This window comes from Aethalodelphis obliquidens, unplaced genomic scaffold, assembly GCF_003676395.1.
Source record: "Aethalodelphis obliquidens isolate GAN/ISIS:26980383/991018 unplaced genomic scaffold, ASM367639v1 scaffold7, whole genome shotgun sequence".
Taxonomy (NCBI): domain Eukaryota; kingdom Metazoa; phylum Chordata; class Mammalia; order Artiodactyla; family Delphinidae; genus Aethalodelphis; species Aethalodelphis obliquidens.
In genome coordinates, this window is record NW_020837951.1 from 27,850,153 (window position 1) to 27,867,979 (window position 17,827).

At 48.7% G+C, this 17,827-nt stretch overlaps 1 protein-coding gene across 6 annotated transcripts in view; it reads left to right on the forward strand.

The window, feature by feature from the left end:
- Window positions 1-17,827, forward strand: part of ABCA1 (ATP binding cassette subfamily A member 1) — a 182,231-nt gene that overhangs the window by 136,070 nt on the left and 28,334 nt on the right. For all 6 annotated transcript variants that reach the window (XM_027105324.1, XM_027105327.1, XM_027105323.1 and 3 more), the window contains 16 exons: window positions 162-367; window positions 956-1,132; window positions 2,682-2,904; window positions 4,574-4,795; window positions 5,807-6,011; window positions 7,106-7,219; window positions 8,210-8,381; window positions 9,408-9,539; window positions 10,401-10,543; window positions 10,770-10,907; window positions 11,746-11,966; window positions 13,195-13,267; window positions 14,219-14,421; window positions 15,522-15,570; window positions 15,763-15,876; window positions 16,951-17,099. In XM_027105324.1, the coding sequence (XP_026961125.1) occupies window positions 162-367; window positions 956-1,132; window positions 2,682-2,904; window positions 4,574-4,795; window positions 5,807-6,011; window positions 7,106-7,219; window positions 8,210-8,381; window positions 9,408-9,539; window positions 10,401-10,543; window positions 10,770-10,907; window positions 11,746-11,966; window positions 13,195-13,267; window positions 14,219-14,421; window positions 15,522-15,570; window positions 15,763-15,876; window positions 16,951-17,099 (2,541 nt within the window). The remainder of the gene's footprint in view (window positions 1-161; window positions 368-955; window positions 1,133-2,681; window positions 2,905-4,573; window positions 4,796-5,806; window positions 6,012-7,105; window positions 7,220-8,209; window positions 8,382-9,407; window positions 9,540-10,400; window positions 10,544-10,769; window positions 10,908-11,745; window positions 11,967-13,194; window positions 13,268-14,218; window positions 14,422-15,521; window positions 15,571-15,762; window positions 15,877-16,950; window positions 17,100-17,827) is intronic.

The window sequence follows — 17,827 nt, forward strand, 5'->3', positions numbered from 1 at the left end:
CCATTTTCAATTGAATATTGGAGAATGACTTGAGAGAGGAGTAGAGAGGGAGGATAAAAAAAGTCATGCACTTAGCGCTTCTCTCTTAGCATGGATTCTGCCTTGGCCACTGCTTGTTTTCCTGGCCATCGGCATTCTCGTGTCGGCTGTTCTTCCTTCAGTGTGTGAACCTGAACAAGCTGGAACCAGTGGCAACAGAGGTTCTGCTCATCAACAAGTCCATGGAGCTACTGGATGAGCGGAAGTTCTGGGCTGGGATCGTGTTCACTGGAATTGCTCCTGGCAGTGTTGAGCTGCCCCATCACGTCAAGTACAAGATCCGGATGGATATTGACAATGTGGAGAGGACGAATAAGATCAAGGATGGGTAAGTTGAATCCCCTCATCGTACCAGCCAGTCTTGGGAAAGTCAAGAGCAGCTAATGTGAGTGGAGGTACTTTATTTTAAGTAATAATTTGGTAAAAATTTCCAACAAAGTATAACTCAAATTGGTGGCATGATTTTGGTGTAACTGGCTCATTCATTGTGGAGACAACTATTTCAAAGGTCTTAAAATATCATTATCTTTTGGTTCAGCATTTCCATTCAAGGGAATTAGTCCTGAGGAATTAAATCAACAGGAAAAAAAGACATTAGATTCTCTGTGCTAGCACTATCCCTTTCTATAAAAGGGAGCAACTAAGCAAGATAAAAGGGAATGGTTAAGTACATTTTGGCCCGTGTACTTGTTGCAATGTTAGGGAACTAATGGAGGGGCGGAAACCCAAACCAACAAGTGGTTTGCTTATTCTGATTATATTTATTTAAAAACATGTGTACGTGTCAGCTGAGACCAGAAAGTAAGATACAGAAATAAGAAAAGTGGCTCTGTAATGGTGGTAGGATTGTGGGTGACTGAATTTTTTTTATTGTATGGTTCTAAGGAATGTTTGATCGCCTGTGGTTTGATTTAAGGTACTGGGACCCCGGTCCTCGGGCTGACCCCTTTGAGGATATGCGGTACGTCTGGGGGGGCTTCGCGTACTTGCAGGATGTGGTGGAGCAGGCAATCATCCGGGTGCTGACGGGCACAGAGAAGAAAACTGGCATCTACATGCAGCAGATGCCTTACCCCTGTTACGTTGATGACATGTAAGTTACCAGCGAGCCACCACCTTTGCTTAACTGGTTAACACTGTCCCCAGGTGGTGTGTACACACACAGGCACACACACACACGTCAAGGGAGGAAACAGAATGATTATATTTATTTTATGTGTGTATTGACATGGGTCAAAAAATTGGTTAAAGCAAGATTGCAGCTACTGCAAAAAAAAAAAAAAATTGTTTTTGGAATTCTGTGGGAATTTCAGGAAATAAGATGCCAGATGTAGGTAGCTGACAGTTTGAGCCACGTCACCAGTAATCCTCACTCCTTTCTAGTCCATGGTTACCAGAACTTTTATTTTTTTATACTCTATCCTTTCAGTCAAAATCAGCCCAATCTGCAAGTTTAAGATGTGTCATGACGAGCACATGCCAAACACATCCACACATCCTCACGTCCCCCAAACACAGGCACAGCGTTCTAGACCTATAAAAGCAGACTTTGTGTCAGTTTTTCTTCTTCCTCTCTATAAGTGGTAAACCACATTTTCAAACAATGCAAATAAAACCGAACAAGGCCTTTTTATCTTAGACATTTTAGATAATCTTTTAGTGCTTAGTCACTGTGCTGCCAGGTTCTCACTGTGCGGACTGTGCCTTTGGAGCCAGTGATTTCTTGTGAGAGAGAGAGAATAGGCAGAGGCGTAGTTATTGCAAGCATCTGAAATATGTCATGTCTCTTCTGAATTCTGGAAACTCTCTTATTCTCTGTTGTGTAAGGGAGAGTGTGTGTGTAGGGATCAGAGTGCAGAAGGAGCAGGGTTCCTCTCCTTGTATTTCTCCCTGCTTTGCATTGAACAACCCATTTCCTTGCAGGGCTCACTCTAGCTTTTCTAGGTCACCTGGATTTATCTTGTTTTTCACCTTCAGAAAGATTAGCCAGTATTTTCCAAAGGAAGACTTTTCCAAAGACCCCCCTAAGCCAAGATTTACTCTAGAAAGGATGTATTAAGATGGGAACACGAGGAGAGGTCAGAGGCATCCAGAGCCTTTGCCTGTTGTCACGTAGCCAGTAAGTGCGTAAGTGGTAAAGCTGGGACTTGAACCTTGGGTTTCAGAGTCCAGATTCTGTGTTCCTTTTACTTCACTGCATTTCCTGTTCTACTTTGGAAATCTGAAGTATTACTGACAAGAGCTGCCTGAAGTGTATTTCTGCACCACCTGTCATTAACAGTTATGCAAGGCAAGCTGATAGTGAGATGACCTTGAAGGTGTTGAACTTTCAAGACGGAATGAGTCGGTGTTTTGGTTTTGTTGGTTTTGTTTTAGTACTTTAAAATCACCCCCATTTAGCTTAATGACATCTGAGAGCTATCTGGTTACTAAAGCAAAAGCCCTCAAAGAAGTTTTCTTTGGCATCACTTTGTTAGTAGTGTCATCACTGCGTTACCCCACTCACGAAGCGTAACTGTCAGGGTGCACAGGTCTGCCCGTCTCGGGCTCAGAACTGGTGCTTTCTCTTGCGTGCAGACCCAGAGGTGTTGGCCCAGGAGCCTGGCTTACACTCACCTTTGCTCCTCCCCCCGCCCTTCCAGCTTCCTGCGGGTCATGAGCCGGTCAATGCCCCTCTTCATGACGTTGGCCTGGATTTACTCTGTGGCTGTGATCATCAAGGGCATCGTGTACGAGAAGGAGGCGCGGCTGAAGGAGACCATGCGCATCATGGGCCTGGACAACAGCATCCTGTGGTTCAGCTGGTTCATCAGCAGCCTCATCCCCCTGCTCGTGAGCGCCGGCCTGCTGGTGGTCATCCTGAAAGTAAGGCTGCCTCACCGGCCCCTCCCTGCCCCCCGTGGGCCATGTGAGCAGAAGAAAGGCACGGATTCTTCGGAAGGGAAGGGGTCATATGTGCTGTTCCCTGCAATTCCCTCATTTTATAGTTGGGGAAGGGGAGACCGAGAGAAGGGCAGCAACTTGTCCAGAGTCGACCCATCTGGTTAGCAGCTAAGCAGGACTGAACCTAGGGGTCTTGTGTCCCAGGTGAGCACAAGCGTAACTACGCATGCTGTTTGGCAATGGTTCATGGCAGCATCAGAGAGTTACTCATTTTCCTAGATGTATTGGGTGGTAATTCTGCCAGAATTTCTAAAAACTGTACTCAGAAGCATAGATATTGTTGCACGTTAGGATTTTCTGGAAGCAGAGGCTGAGGCAGAGTTTGGGTATGGGTATTTCTTAGGGATCCACACCTCTAGAAGGGATGGGGAGGATACAGGATTGAGCAGAGGGAGGAGTTGAACTGTGACGCACGGCCAACCCCCGGGGCACTCTTGCCGCGGAGCTGAAATGTCCAGCCCTTTAGGTTACCCCAAGGCCTCCCTCCCTGACACCGCATAGACCCAGGCCCTTCCATTAGTCACTGGAAGGGTGTGCCCCAGGGCCAGGCAGCTGTCCGCAGCTGGGACAAACCTAGAGGGGTTGACACCTGAGGCTGTCTGCTGACAGCCAGATAAGTCCTTCCTTGAAGGGGACTCTGTACAGTGCAGTTCTGTGTCCACCCCTTACATTAATAGGTTTATATGCCATTTTTTTCACAATCATTTCATTTAAGGATGCATTGTTTAAAAAAATAAATGTTTTTAAAAGTGGAGGGGTACAAAGGGAAAGGAAGTAACATTTAATTTAATACCAGCTACTATTCATTACAAATGAGCGCTTACTGATTGCCAAGCACTATTTAAAGCACATATGTGTGCTGTCTTGTGATATCCTCACTAAATAACCCATTTAACATACAAGGAAATGAGGCCAAGGAAGGTTAAGGACTTCACTGGGGTCACCCGACACTGTGGCAGAGCAGTTCTTGCTAAAGTCAAGCCCCCCTCATGCTCTGATGTCTGACTGCCAGGGCTGAGCTATGTGGCCGGGGTGGAGGTCCTGTGACTGGTGGGTGAGAGCCACTCTGTGACAGCTGAGCGCTGGTAGGTTCTGCTAAAATAGAACCAACTGCTAGAGAGACACTTGAAGAGTCCACAGAGTTTGGATAATTGCGGGGATCCAGAATCCATAGCAGGTTCTCATGGGGGATGTTAACATGGCCTGACCCTTTTCCTTGGCTTTCGGAGGGAGAAGCCATGTGGGATGTTGTCTCCCACAATTCTTTCTTGGTGCCAAGAGTCATAGCCCTTATAGAAGAAGGGGAGAATCCAAGTGATACTATTTCTTGGAAAAACAAAGAACAAAATTGTCTTTTGAGATGAACCTTGGTGAATATCAACCCTGGACTTTGTTTTGTTTCTGGCTCTACCATGACTTTGATGTGTGGTCTTGGGCTAGTCATTTCCCTTCAGTAGATTTCAGTTCACTCGTCAGAAAAATGAACAGCACTGTTCCTCTGTATTGTCTTTAAGATGAGCAGGAATAAGCCCTGGCTGCTTCCCATAGATCATTGCTTATTGACAGTCTTATTGGGTCTCTTCCTTCCCAGTTAGGAAACCTGCTGCCCTACAGCGACCCCAGTGTGGTGTTTGTCTTTCTGTCCGTGTTCGCCGTGGTGACCATCCTGCAGTGCTTTCTGATCAGCACGCTCTTCTCCAGAGCCAACCTGGCGGCAGCCTGTGGAGGCATCATTTACTTCATGCTGTACCTGCCCTACGTCCTGTGCGTGGCGTGGCAAGACTACGTGGGCTTCACACTCAAGATCTTTGCAGTGAGTAACTCTGGCCCTTCTGCAGTAGCTGCAGTCACAGCCGCACCTGGTATTTCACTTCTGCTTTATAGTCCAAGCTGAGAACAGAAGATAAGAGATTCTCTTTCCAACGGGACTTGAACCTCAGTTCTGGATTCTATGCTCCTTGAAGGCAGGGACTGTGTCTTATTCAATTGCTTATTTTTAGTCCTCTGAGTGAACACTGGTTGAATTGAATCCAATGGCATTTTGTAGGGAGCCAGACTGCACTGCATGCGGTAAATGGCACTGGGGAATGCCTTTCCTTTAGACAATAGAGGCCAGCTCTACCTTTTGTCTCCCAGCTCTGCTGGCCGTGTTAAGCTCGCCACAGTCATAGCCACAGATAGAACTGAAAGCTCTTGAGATCAGAAATGGCTCCTTCTGGACTCTTGTCTCCCTTGTGTCCAGTATGGGGTTTCACTTGAGTAATATTTTCTGAACTTCAAGACTGAGGAGCAGGTACTCCATCTCCCTGCAAATCCCGGACTTCACTCCCCTCCCTTGTACAGAGGAGGAGAGGCCTCCGAGGGGGTGCAAGTCCCTATAAGACTGAGTTGTCCTGAGTTTTTTGCAGGACGCTCCAGATGCCTCTGTCTGGACCCGTTAGACATCAGCAGCCCCAGACAGGCTCCTATGACACTGAGCCATCACTGGCCGAGCAGGGAGCTTGAGAGGACCGTGTGTGTGTGTAAGGGACAGGATTGCTGAGCCCTTGAGGCACCTTCGGAAGCATAGAATTCTAAAAGTTTTACATTCCATCATACATGCATTTCTGAAATGTGTGAGCATAATGAGTGCTTATAAATAGAATCACTTTATATGCTGCCAGGGAGCCCACTCCCCTAAAGGGACTCTGTAGATAAATATTTCCATATCTTGCAATTGATCCACTTGGCAAATTCACCTTTCTCCAGGTGACATTTGCATTAGCAGTGGTAGGAGAATGAGAAACAAGGAGATGGATGAGTGACTTCTGCATCTTTCTCACAGAGCCTGCTGTCTCCTGTGGCTTTCGGGTTTGGCTGTGAGTACTTTGCCCTTTTTGAGGAGCAGGGCATTGGGGTGCAATGGGACAACCTTTTTGAGAGCCCCATGGAGGAAGATGGCTTCAACCTCACCACCTCGGTCTCCATGATGCTGTTTGACGCCTTCCTCTACGGGGTGATGACGTGGTACACCGAGGCTGTGTTTCCAGGTACACTGAGCTTCCACACTGCTTTAGACATCAGCCAGGGAAATGAAATTTCTAGCTGTAGTGATTTCCTTCCTTTGTGCTGGAATTTCTGCAGGGCCTGGGTCTCCTTGGAAAGTGGTTAGGGCAAACAAATAGTCTCCAAGGAGAAGCAGCTGATGCTAAAAGTACAGCTCTTAGTACTGACATAGCTCTTGTTTCTTGAGCACTGTGTGCCAGGCACTGTGCAAAGTGTTTTACATACTTTGGTTCATTTAATCCTCATAAGACTACTCTGAGGGAGTTATCGTTCTAGCCAGTTTTTGCAAATGAGAGAACTATGACCCGAAGAAGTTAAATAACTTGCCTGCGGCCACAAAGCTGGTAAGAGCAGGTGCTTGGAGGTGAACCCAGGTGGGTCACACTGGGTCGGCTAGCCCAGGAGAGTCCTCCCAATGCTGACCCAGGTCTCTAATTCTGTATCCCCTGAATTACCACCAGCAAATGTTCTGTTTCCTGAGTACAGCTTGTGAATAATAAGATACATTGGCTCTCAGCCCTTGCCTGTGCTTTAATCGAATTAGTATTCATAAAAATTCATTTTTATACTTCCCTTAATAAATCTCCTTGACCAAGACCTGCCTTGGATACATTTTCATAGAAGATCAAATTCTGAGAGAGTGAGGTTTAACTCTTTCTGGTTTCACCTACTGATTTTTCTCTAAGGGAGTGTATGTGAAATGTTTTTTACGTACCCTACCTGAACTTCCCACATTGGATATGCAACTTTGTATCATACGGATCTGGATTCAAATTCTGAGTCCTCCACTTTACTGGCTGAGTGATCTTGAGTAGGCTACTTAACCCTCAGTTTCCTCATCTCTAAAGTGGGGATGATACCTGCCTCGTGGGGTTGCTGGAAAGATTCTGCAAGATGTTTGTCATACACAGGAGATCTCAGTAAATGTTATTGCCTCTCCTCCCCCACCTCCAGTCCATTTTGTCCTGTCTCCAAAGGCTGTGTCAAGGAGAGAGTCAAGGAGGCTGTGTCTGGCTGGGACACCTCGGGGATGCCGGGGTGTTGCTGAGCTTTGCTCACATCTGTGCTTTGCTTTCAGGCCAATATGGAATCCCCAGGCCCTGGTATTTCCCTTGTACTAAGTCCTACTGGTTTGGCGAGGAAGGCAATGAGAAGAGCCAGCCTGGTTTCAGCCAGAAGGGAACATCAGAAAGTAAGTTCTGCTGACCCACCCTCCCCTTAACTGCAGTGCAGCTGCCCCTACTGGCTGTGGGGGGCAAGGGGTGGCTCTCGGCCTGAAGAGCCTAAAACCACCTTAGGGGCGGAGAAATCCCCTGAAGTGACCCTTTCCACATCCTCCCATGCATTTGTGTCCAGTGCTGTTGACTTACCGGGGAGTCACTATCTGGGCTTCTAAGGGACATTTCCTTGGGACATGTTCTCTTGGCTTCTAAATAAAGTGGCTCTTGATCTCTGCCTTCACCTCCGCCCACCCCATCCCCCCAAACACATATACACATACTTTTCATACTATCCTGACAGCTAGAAAGAAGAGGTAAAGACAGCCGTGGTTACGGAGCCACAACCTCTCTGCCTGCCTTGTCCTGATGACAGACGCATGCGCCTGTGCAGGCTGACGCCAGGTGGCTGCCACAGAGCTCGTTCTGTGCTTCGTAATGTGCTCAGCCTGCATTACCCAGAGCGCACATCCCCTCCTGGCTTCTGACTGTAGGTAGTGTTGCCCACAGTTCAGCAAAGGCGCTGCCTTCTGGGCTTTTTTGCTCAGGTTCTTGGAGGGGAGCTCTTTGTGTTCGGTATAGCTTCCTAAGTCGTTCATAAGTCTCTCCCCTGCTGATCTCTTCCGTGCCCTTCCTCCAGTCGCCAGTGGTGAAGTACGATGTTCCTTAGCATGGCTCACGAGTTTCCTTACCACCCGCCATTGCCCGCTGTGCCAGCTGCTTCACCTGCTCTTCCTTCTCTTCTTCCCCAGCCTCCTCTCTGCACCTTTATCACTGTATTCCCATCACCAACACTAGTGCCCAGATAGGCCCTAGATAAATATTTGTTGCCCGTCTGCCTGAGAAGCCAGAACTAGCCGTGGAGAGAGGACACTTGTAAAAGTGCAAGCACAGCCCCCTGCGTCTTGACACTCCACTCGTCAGTGTCTTCTGTGGACTCATTTCCATCCTGTGTCTTCTCACAGTCTGCATGGAGGAGGAACCCACCCACCTGAAGCTGGGCGTGTCCATTCAGAACCTGATGAAGGTTTACCGAGATGGCATGAAGGTGGCAGTTGACGGCCTGGCCTTGAATTTCTATGAGGGCCAGATCACCTCCTTCCTGGGCCACAATGGAGCTGGGAAGACCACCACCATGTAAGAAGAGGGTGTGGCTTTCTCACTGTCCTACAGTTAGAAATTCATACCTAAGAACATTGCCTTGGTTACTGGGCCAAGGGCAGAGCATATGAGGAATTGATGAATGTAAAAATATTATCTAATCACAAGAGTGCTTTCCAAATGCTGGTTTTTCTCTAGATATTATTTCTTCAGGTTAAAATAGGCTGGAGGCCTTTAGATGACCTTTCCCCTTCGGTTCTCAGAATTCTGCAGTATTTTTGGAACCTGAGACTGTGACAAGTCTGAGAAAAGGTCTCCTTTGGAGTTGGTTTGGTCAGAACTGTGAGGCAAGAATGTGGAAAGAGAGATTGGCTGTACTGGTGGGAGGAAGTAATTTCCAGGAACTCTGTCTCTAAGCAGATGTGAGAAACAGCTGGGCAGCTGGCTGGCTGTATGATTGCCTTCTCTGGGACCTATAAGGACCTTATAATGGACAGCTTCAGAAGGGAGCACAGGCTATAAACACACCAGCGTTACCTCAGTGGCTTTCAATGTAGTCCATCAGCCATTGCAGAGGGCATTTTGATGGGGGAAGAGGTAATCTCTTCCTCCTGTTTTTCTTTTATATATTTTTAGCATGCAAAATCAATATATTATGAACATTGCAGAAACTCTTTAAAAGGTGCGCAAAAATCCTAACTGCCAAACACAAAAATTACTTTTATCTTTGAATCATTTGTTCTGCTTTGTCCCTTTTACTTGGACATGATTTTAAGCATAAAAAGAATATATGCTTTAAAGTGTACTTCCCATTGTAAATTGGAATTTTCATTTAAAAAATGCTTGTGCTGAAACTGCCATTTCCAACACATAGGCCCACTCCTAGCTGTTCACTGAAGCAGGGACTCCTTCGCTGTGTTGGGGTCTGTTGGAGTCCATTAGGAAGGAACGGGGCTGGAGGGTTGCTGCCTCTGCCGTCTGCCCGGACGTTGCCGCCTGGAGTGGAGCTTCAGGGCAGGAGGGCCAATGCTGACTCCTGTACTTTAACGTTTTTGTCCTTAGGTCAATCCTGACCGGGTTGTTCCCCCCCACCTCGGGCACTGCCTACATCCTGGGGAAAGACATTCGCTCCGAGATGAGCGCCATCCGGCAGAACCTGGGGGTCTGTCCCCAGCATAACGTGCTGTTTGACATGTGAGTACCAGCACAGCCTCTTTGGAGGTGTGTCGTGAGTCACGGGTAAGCATTTTACCACCTTTGGGGGTAGCAGACCTCACCTTCCTGGATGTGTTGAGGGCAGGTCGTCCTTTGATGTTGGAAAGTAACAGAATTGTGGGATGGGGGATGTTATATCAGTCCAGCTGGTGGATGTAGGCCTGGGAAACGGTGCTCTCCGTTCCTGTCCTTCTGGAGTAAGGACATCCTCTCTCCCCGCACACCCTCCCTGAGACCACCACCGCTCTCACCTGGCAGTAGCTCAGGGCCCTTGATACGTGGGTCCCGTGTTTCCTGCTCAGAACTTTTGCCGCCGTTCAGCCTGCCCATCACCAAGCAGGGAGCCGCCATGGTGAGCAGAGAGAGACCTGAGCTCTGTGACCTTGGGCGAGGGCATTCCCGCTTCTGGGCCCCGGTTTCCTCACATCTACAGTGAGCAGCCCGGGCTTGTGTCCTCCACAGGGGCCCCCCTTCTCTCAGGGCTGAAGTCCTTCGAGGTTCAGGAGGGCTGCTCCAGGCTAAGGTCAAGGCAGCTCCTTGGTTGGTGGGGCCTTGGGGAGGGCCCTTTGAGGACCTGCCACTGCCTGACGCGTGGGGGCCAGGCCAGCGGGGAATCGGGGGGACGTGCCCTGTCACCCTGCTGCTTTGGCTTCTCACGTAGCTCATGTGACTGCTCACTGCTGTTCTTCCTTGAATCCTTCCTGGAGATTATTTTTCAGAAATTGATAAAGTTAAAAAAAAAGTGGGGAAAGAAAAATGTGCCTGTCGTGTTCTGGGGGAGGAGGCACTGTGTTCTGTGCGTCCTGGGGGCCCGGAGCCGACCTGCCCCTCTGTCCCCAGGCTGACTGTTGAAGAGCACATCTGGTTTTACGCCCGCCTGAAAGGGCTCTCGGAGAAGCACGTGAAAGCAGAGATGGAGCAGATGGCCCTGGATGTTGGTTTGCCGCCAAGCAAACTGAAAAGCAAAACAAGTCAGCTGTCAGGTGAGGCCCAGAGCTGCCTTCCTCATCCAGCACACCCCCCCGCCCCCGACTACTCACACGCAGGAAATACAGCTGCCGCTGTGTCCCCGGCTTCCCCGGGGAGTGGGAGGGTGGGTCAGAAACGTGTTCCGGGCTTGTCCCCAGGTGGGCACCTCCATCCCTCTTTCGCCACCTCTGCTGTCACTCACTGGGGCTGGCCCTGGATCCTGTCTCCTCTGTCCCATAGGTGGAATGCAGAGAAAGCTGTCTGTGGCCTTGGCCTTTGTTGGGGGATCCAAGGTTGTCATTCTGGATGAGCCCACAGCCGGCGTGGACCCTTACTCCCGCAGGGGAATATGGGAGCTGCTGCTGAAATATCGACACGGTAACTGATGTGTATTTACTCTGCCTTCTGGGCTGGGAGGGGGAGGGAGGGAGGGCGGGCCTCTGGAAGAGTATCTCGTGGCTGTTCCTGCTAGAGCAACAGAATTGCTTTCAAGGAAAATGTGGAGCTGAGCTCTGAGCTCCGCCCTGGTGTGCAAGTGGGAGGCCTGGTATCCAAGACCCTTCGAGTTTACACTTCATTCCCTAGGGGCCTGCAAGGAGAAGAGAAATGGGGATAAAGGGCATCCTCTGTGGGCCCTCAGGGCTCCCTCCAGCCTAGAACTTTCACATGTACAGTATAATTATGGTCTCCTATAGACTGAGATTCCCAAGAGCCGAGGCTGTGTTGTCCTTCATCTCTGTCCCCACGTGGGGCACTAAACTTGTGTGCTGACAGAGTGGATGAATGGATGGGAGAGGTGCAGTCAGCTTAGAGGGGTAGAAGGTACACCAGGTGGTACAGTATGAGGGGCACGGCTTTGGAGTCAGCTCAGGCTGGCCCGAGACCTTGGAAAGGTCATTTAACTTGCCTAAGCTTCTTTATCTGTAATGGTGGGAGTGCCCACCTTACAGAGGATTAAGTTAAATGAGAATGCACCTAGACCACGTAGCACACTGCTGGCATGTAGCAAGTTCCCAAATAAACATTCCCGTCCTTCATTCTGTGAGGGTGCAGCAGCCGTCCTCACAGCACTGCCATCCTGGGGGTCATGAGCACACAGGCCTCGGGGTCTTTCTCCCAGGCTTTCCCCTGCTCGTATTTCTGTAGTTCTGGCCACTGCGATGAGTGAGGACAGCAGGCCTCACCTGTGCCTCGTCCTTGTGTTTGTTCCCGGCAGGCCGCACCATTATCCTCTCCACACACCACATGGATGAAGCGGACATCCTCGGGGACAGGATTGCCATCATTTCCCATGGGAAGCTGTGCTGCGTGGGCTCCTCCCTGTTCCTGAAGAACCAGCTGGGGACAGGTTACTACCTGACCCTGGTCAAGAAGGATGTGGAGTCCTCCCTCAGCTCGTGCAGAAATAGCAGTAGCACTGTGTCGTACCTGAAAAAGGTGAGTTGCAGCCTCAGCGCTGGGCTGGTGCCGGGTCCGGGGAGTCGGGACTCATTGGCTGTGAGTGGCTTGTGCACATCTGCCCCATTCTGCCACCTTGACGCCACCATCTCCCTGCTCTGGGTCCCTTTGGAGTCACGTCGTACCTCCTACATGGAAATCTCTGGAGACTTCTGTTCCCATCGTGCCAGCTCTGTTGAATCCCATTTCCTTCTTCCGATGGAGACACGATGAGTGATGGAGAAGGCCCTTAGAGGACTTAATTTTGTTGAAGAAGAAAGACTTACCAAGAGTTACGAGCCTTAGCTGAAGAATGCCCTGCTGTGCCTGCTCATTTCCTTTAAATCTCATTGACCTTAACTTTTAAACTACAAAACGGCAAATATATATTGAGCACCGATTTCATGCCAGACACTCAGTCTGGCAGACTCTGGCCATAAAGGAAAATCATGATAATAGTTTTGCAGCATTGTTATCATTTGCAAACTTTTTTTTTTTTTATCTATCATCTCAAAGTACAGAGCAACCCTGGGAAGAAGGTATTGCAATTATTATCCCAGATGAGAGAAGGGAGGCTTGTAGGGATTTAGTTTATTCAAGGTCACCCAGCAAGTGAATAACAGAGGTGGTACCAGAGCCCAATAACCAGGTACATTTTCCCCTGCACTGCAGTACATGCCTGAGATTTATTTGTGTGTGCAAACACTGGCACCCAAAACACTTACATCCCAACCTTGACCTCCTGTCCACTTATTTATCTTTTAACTAATGTCTTGTGAGTCAAGTGCAGTCTGAGACAAGCAGCATCAGGATCACTTGGGAGCTCATTAGAAATGCGGAAACTTGGGCCCACCTCAGACTTACTAAATTAGAATCTGCATTTTAACAAGGTCCTCTGGTGAGGAAACACAAATTAAAGCTTGAGAAGCACTGAGCTAGATAACCAGGCAGGTGAATCCCACGCCCAAGACGGTCGATGAGGGCCTGGTTACGGCACTCACTGGCAGGCCACAGTTCTTCTGAGAGCTCTGCTTCCCGTGCACACAGCCCATGTGTCAGATCAGACAGTGGCCTCAGAAGCCAAGGCAGCCCAGTTGCATGCCTCCCAGGAGAAGCCCTTTGCTCCGGTTCTCACACGATAGAGCTTCTCGGAAGCCCCCAGGTGAAGGTGGTGGGGCTGCACCTTGCTCGGTCCCTGACCCATTCTTACCTCCTTCTTTGCCATCAGGAGGACAGTGTTTCTCAGAGCAGTTCTGATGCTGGCCTGGGCAGTGACCATGAAAGTGACACGCTGACCATCGGTAAGGACTCTGGGGTTTCTTATTCAGGTGGTGCCTGAGCTTCCCCCAGCTGGGCAGAGTGGAGGCAGAGGAGGAGAGGTGCAGAGGCTGGTGGCGCTGACTCAAGGTTTGCTGCTGGGCTGGGGCTGGGCGGCTGCGGGAGAGGGTGCAGCTTGGTGGCGGATCGGCCTGACGCTTGCCGGGGAGCCTGGGGCTTGGTCTGGGAGCTGGCAGGGCAGTGTCCCAGAGCGCTGAGATGATTGGGGGTGGGGGGATCCCTTAGGGGAGTGGGTCTGGCTGCACACTGGACACTGGAGACCAGGGATGTGGAGCTGAGTAGCCAAGCTGATAGTGGAGGGATTGAGGTTCAGTGCCTAGGGAGGGTGAGTGCCCAGGAGAAGAGCAGCCCGCTGGATTTCCCTCAGGAGGTGTGTATAGGAGGCCAGTGTCACCAGTAACACATATGGAACAGAAGCCTTTACCCTGGCCATGTCTTCCCCATCCTAACAGCTGGCTGTTCCCAGGAAGGCTCTGGCTCTCCTTCCGTGCCCTGTTTGATTAACCCTCTATTGAGGGACATAGAAGGAGCCTCCTTTAAAAGGTTAGAGAAAGGTGAAGACTCTTTTACAGTTCATTAGTCAAGCTTTCCATTGAAGAATCCTAGCACTTAGGCAATAGCCACCAGGCTTTCCACCTCAGAAGGCCGGCCAGCCAGCCAGCCACCCACCATGCACTGAGGACCTACACTGTGCCCGGCTTTGGTGATACAAAGGTGAATAAGACCCAGCCCCCGCCCCCAGGAACTCTCAGGCCAGAGATGAACACGTGGAATGACTTCAGTGTCTGGACCATGTGTGCTGTGTGGGCAAGCGGGCTCCTAAGGAGTGAGCAAGGGAGAAGGTGGAGAGCGGCCGGCCCCTAATGGGGGGCCTCGGAGTTGGCTGAGCCGCGTCTGTTCTTTGGTCCCTACAGATGTCTCCGCGATCTCCAACCTCATCAGGAAGCATGTGGCCGAGGCCCGGCTGGTGGAAGACATTGGGCATGAGCTGACCTACGTGCTGCCCTATGAAGCCGCCAAAGAGGGAGCCTTTGTGGAACTCTTCCATGAGATTGATGACCGGCTCTCAGACCTGGGCATCTCCAGTTATGGAATCTCAGAGACTACCCTGGAAGAAGTAAGTTCGGTGGCTGGCTGTCAGAGTAGAGCAGGGCCAACGATCCCGGCGCCTGACAGGCAGCCTGCGTGCCCACTGGGAATAGGATCACCATGGACCTAGGCATTGAGTGCTTAGGTCGTTGGCATCTGGGTTGTGTTGGTTCCAGTTAACCCTTTAAGGTTGTAGTGGGAGATACAGGAAAGAAGTATTAGGATTGCTCCCTGGTATGACTGTGTCATGACCATGCATCGGAAATGGCCAACATTTATGGAAAATCTACTTGTGCCATGTGCTAACCTTGGTGTGTTTTGCTTTTTTCAATCATTGTAACTTCATTTAATCCTCATAACAAGATGAGAAAGTTGACATTCAGGGACGCCAAGCAAGGATTCAGAATCAGGGGTTTTGGGCTTCAAAGCTCATACTCTATTACTGTGTAAGCAGTGCCTCTCTTTAGAGAGACCTCAAGGGCTGGAAGGGGTATAAAATTGTCTGGCCCAGTAGTCTCCAGGTTTGACTGTGCAGCAGAATCATATGAGAATATTATTGACAATAAAAATTCCAAGGCTCAGCTCCAGGGTCTTTGAATCAGAATTTCTGGAGGTAAGGCCTTAATGTCTGTGCTTTTATTGCATGCTTCCTGGGCAGCGTCTGGGCAGATCAGAGTTTGGGAATCATTCGTCTAGTTCAGATTGTTTTCTGATGTTGGAATCCCTGCCATAACATTTCTAGTGATGGGAACCCCTCCTCTCTTGATATCCTGTCTCGGATAACCTATCACGGTGTGCTAGCCTACTCAAAGATTTGGGGCCATAGACTTGGAAGAAGCCACTTGGCTCATTCCCTGTAGGTTCAGAACAAATTCCTCCTTCCGCAGTGTCCTCATGTCACAGCTTTAATTTGAAAATGATTGTCTGGATTGATAGCTCTCACCATTGGGGAAATGTTCTCTGGTAAAAACGGCTTCTCTCCCAAGTGACTCTGACAAAGTGTTATCAATAAATGAGTCTTCTACGTTTTGTCTTTAGGGGCTAGCATACCATTCAGTCATGTAATAATCATGGCAGTTGCTCTCACAATGTGGTGCTTATGACACTCTCACTCACTCTTATTTTCAGATATTTCTCAAAGTGGCTGAAGAGAGTGGGGTGGATGCTGAGACCTCAGGTAACCCTCCAGGGGGGCTGCACATTCTCTGGGCTGTGCCCCCTGTAGGCTGTCTTAGCTCACCAGGCTTGTGCCTTTCCCTTCAAATTGTTTTATGACATTCTTACTTTTAGTGGATAGATTTGTTACAGATTCAGAGTTTGTTTTGCTACAAATAAAGTGAAACATGGGGTTCCTTCCTTTTGCCTTCAGATGGCACCCTACCGGCAAGACGAAACAGACGGGTCTTCGGGGACAAGCAGAGCTGTCTTCGCCCATTTACTGAAGATGATGCTGTTGATCCAAATGATTCCGACATAGATCCAGGTCCGTTTGGGCAAGATCTTCATTCCGTTGCTAGAAAGTGAATTTCTCTCTTATGTTCTTCTCCGGTGTTATCTTTCGAGGTCCTTGAACCAGAATGACAGATGCCTGCAGGGTCCAAAGGGAAGAGAGAGAATGAGGAAAGCCACTTTCCCCTTTTCAGGGTTGTGTATACAGTCAAACCTGAAAGAGCCTGTCCTCACCACTTCCTTCACTGCACTGAGATCGCTCTCTCAAGATACACACACATCAAAAGATGGCCCCTCAGTCCTCTGAATCCATTTCTTATCTTTTCTCGCGTTCATTAGGTGTTTAATTGTTGAATAAATGTTCTCTGAAAGGACGGAAGATTTTGAAAGAGCGAGGTGCATTTGCTTTTAGAGTTAATTGGACCCTTAGACTTAGCTGTTTTGGATGAGTGTGTCCCTGCGTATTTGACTGGGATGGAGAAGCGGGAGGCAGGAAATGAAGCAACTATTGGTAAGATGTCAAGCCACCGCAGTTAGAAATGGTTTGTTTAAGACAAGGATTTCTATAAAAATTTTTTGGAACAGAAACCTTCCTGACTCTCCCATGCCTGTGCCACGTGAGTGTGTGGCTCTCATGTTCTCCCTAACTTCATACATTGTTAGTGCTTAGATCACTGGAATGTGTCCACCTTTTACCAAAAATATAATAAATGGGAGACAGATTGCTATTGTGTGTTCTCAAGTATGTCAGTCTACTTACATGGCCTGTTTTGTAGAATATTCTGTAAGAAATTGAGGATGACTTGATTCATCTGAATGGCGTGATGTGGCACCATTATGTGTGAACATCTCTCTTCAGCTGTCTCAAAGCACCTTCATTTTTCTGTGCTCATCAGATAAGAACCCAAAGGCAGGGACTGCTGCTGTTATACGTTTGGGGTCATCCCTTTTCCTTGGATGTGAATTTGTCACCAAGGCCCTTTACTCCTTTACTTTTACCTTCAAACGCAAGCCTCCAAGGTGGTTGCTGAAGATGCTGGAGGGAGGAGCGTGGGGATGTCAAAAATGCCTGATATAATAGGTGACCTTCAGTGTTGGCTTTCTGCAGAATCCAGAGAAACAGACCTGCTCAGCGGGATGGACGGCAAAGGCTCCTACCAGGTGAAGGGCTGGAAACTCACACAGCAGCAGTTTGGGGCCCTTTTGTGGAAGAGGCTGCTGATTGCCAAACGGAGTCGGAAGGGATTCTTTGCTCAGGTGAGAAGTGCTGTTCCAGGCCAAGGACTCAGCCTTCCTTGATGGGCTGCAGGCTCCCTGACCAGTGAAGACAGGGTCGCATCATTGTTATAAGATGGACACTGGAGCCAGATGATCTGTATTTCAATCCCAGTTCTGCTTCTTGCACTCACGTATCTGTTGCAGGTTACTTTTCTGAGCCTCAGTGTCCTTATCTGTAAAATGGGGATAATAATAGTATCTATGATATAATTGTTATGAAGATTAAAATGAGTAAGTGATTAGAATGGACCTCACATTAGTAATTACCGTGTGTTAGTTTTATCGTAAAGGAGAGTATAACAAGGACAAAGTTTGGAAAAACTGGCTGGGCAAATTAAACTTTCATAACTTCAGAGATGATATGCCCAGATGCATTCAACATATGAACTTATTGGAAACTCTATTTTTCTCTAAGTTGATGTTTATCTGAAAACTGATAGAAAAGATAACCAGAGGTCAGACAAAAAAAAAAAAGATAAACAGAGAAGACTCATTACACTCTTGCCTGCATGTCAGTGTTTGCACGCTAACTTGCTGGGTTAGGAGGGATGAAATTATTCTACTCTATAAAATCAAGAAGTATAAAGAAGTTGCAGAGATTCTTCTCTACAGACTATGTGAGTAACGCACAGAATATGAGTTTGGAGCGCATAGACTTAGGTTTGAATTCTGGTTCTGTTACTTATTGTCTCTTTGGCCTTGGGCAA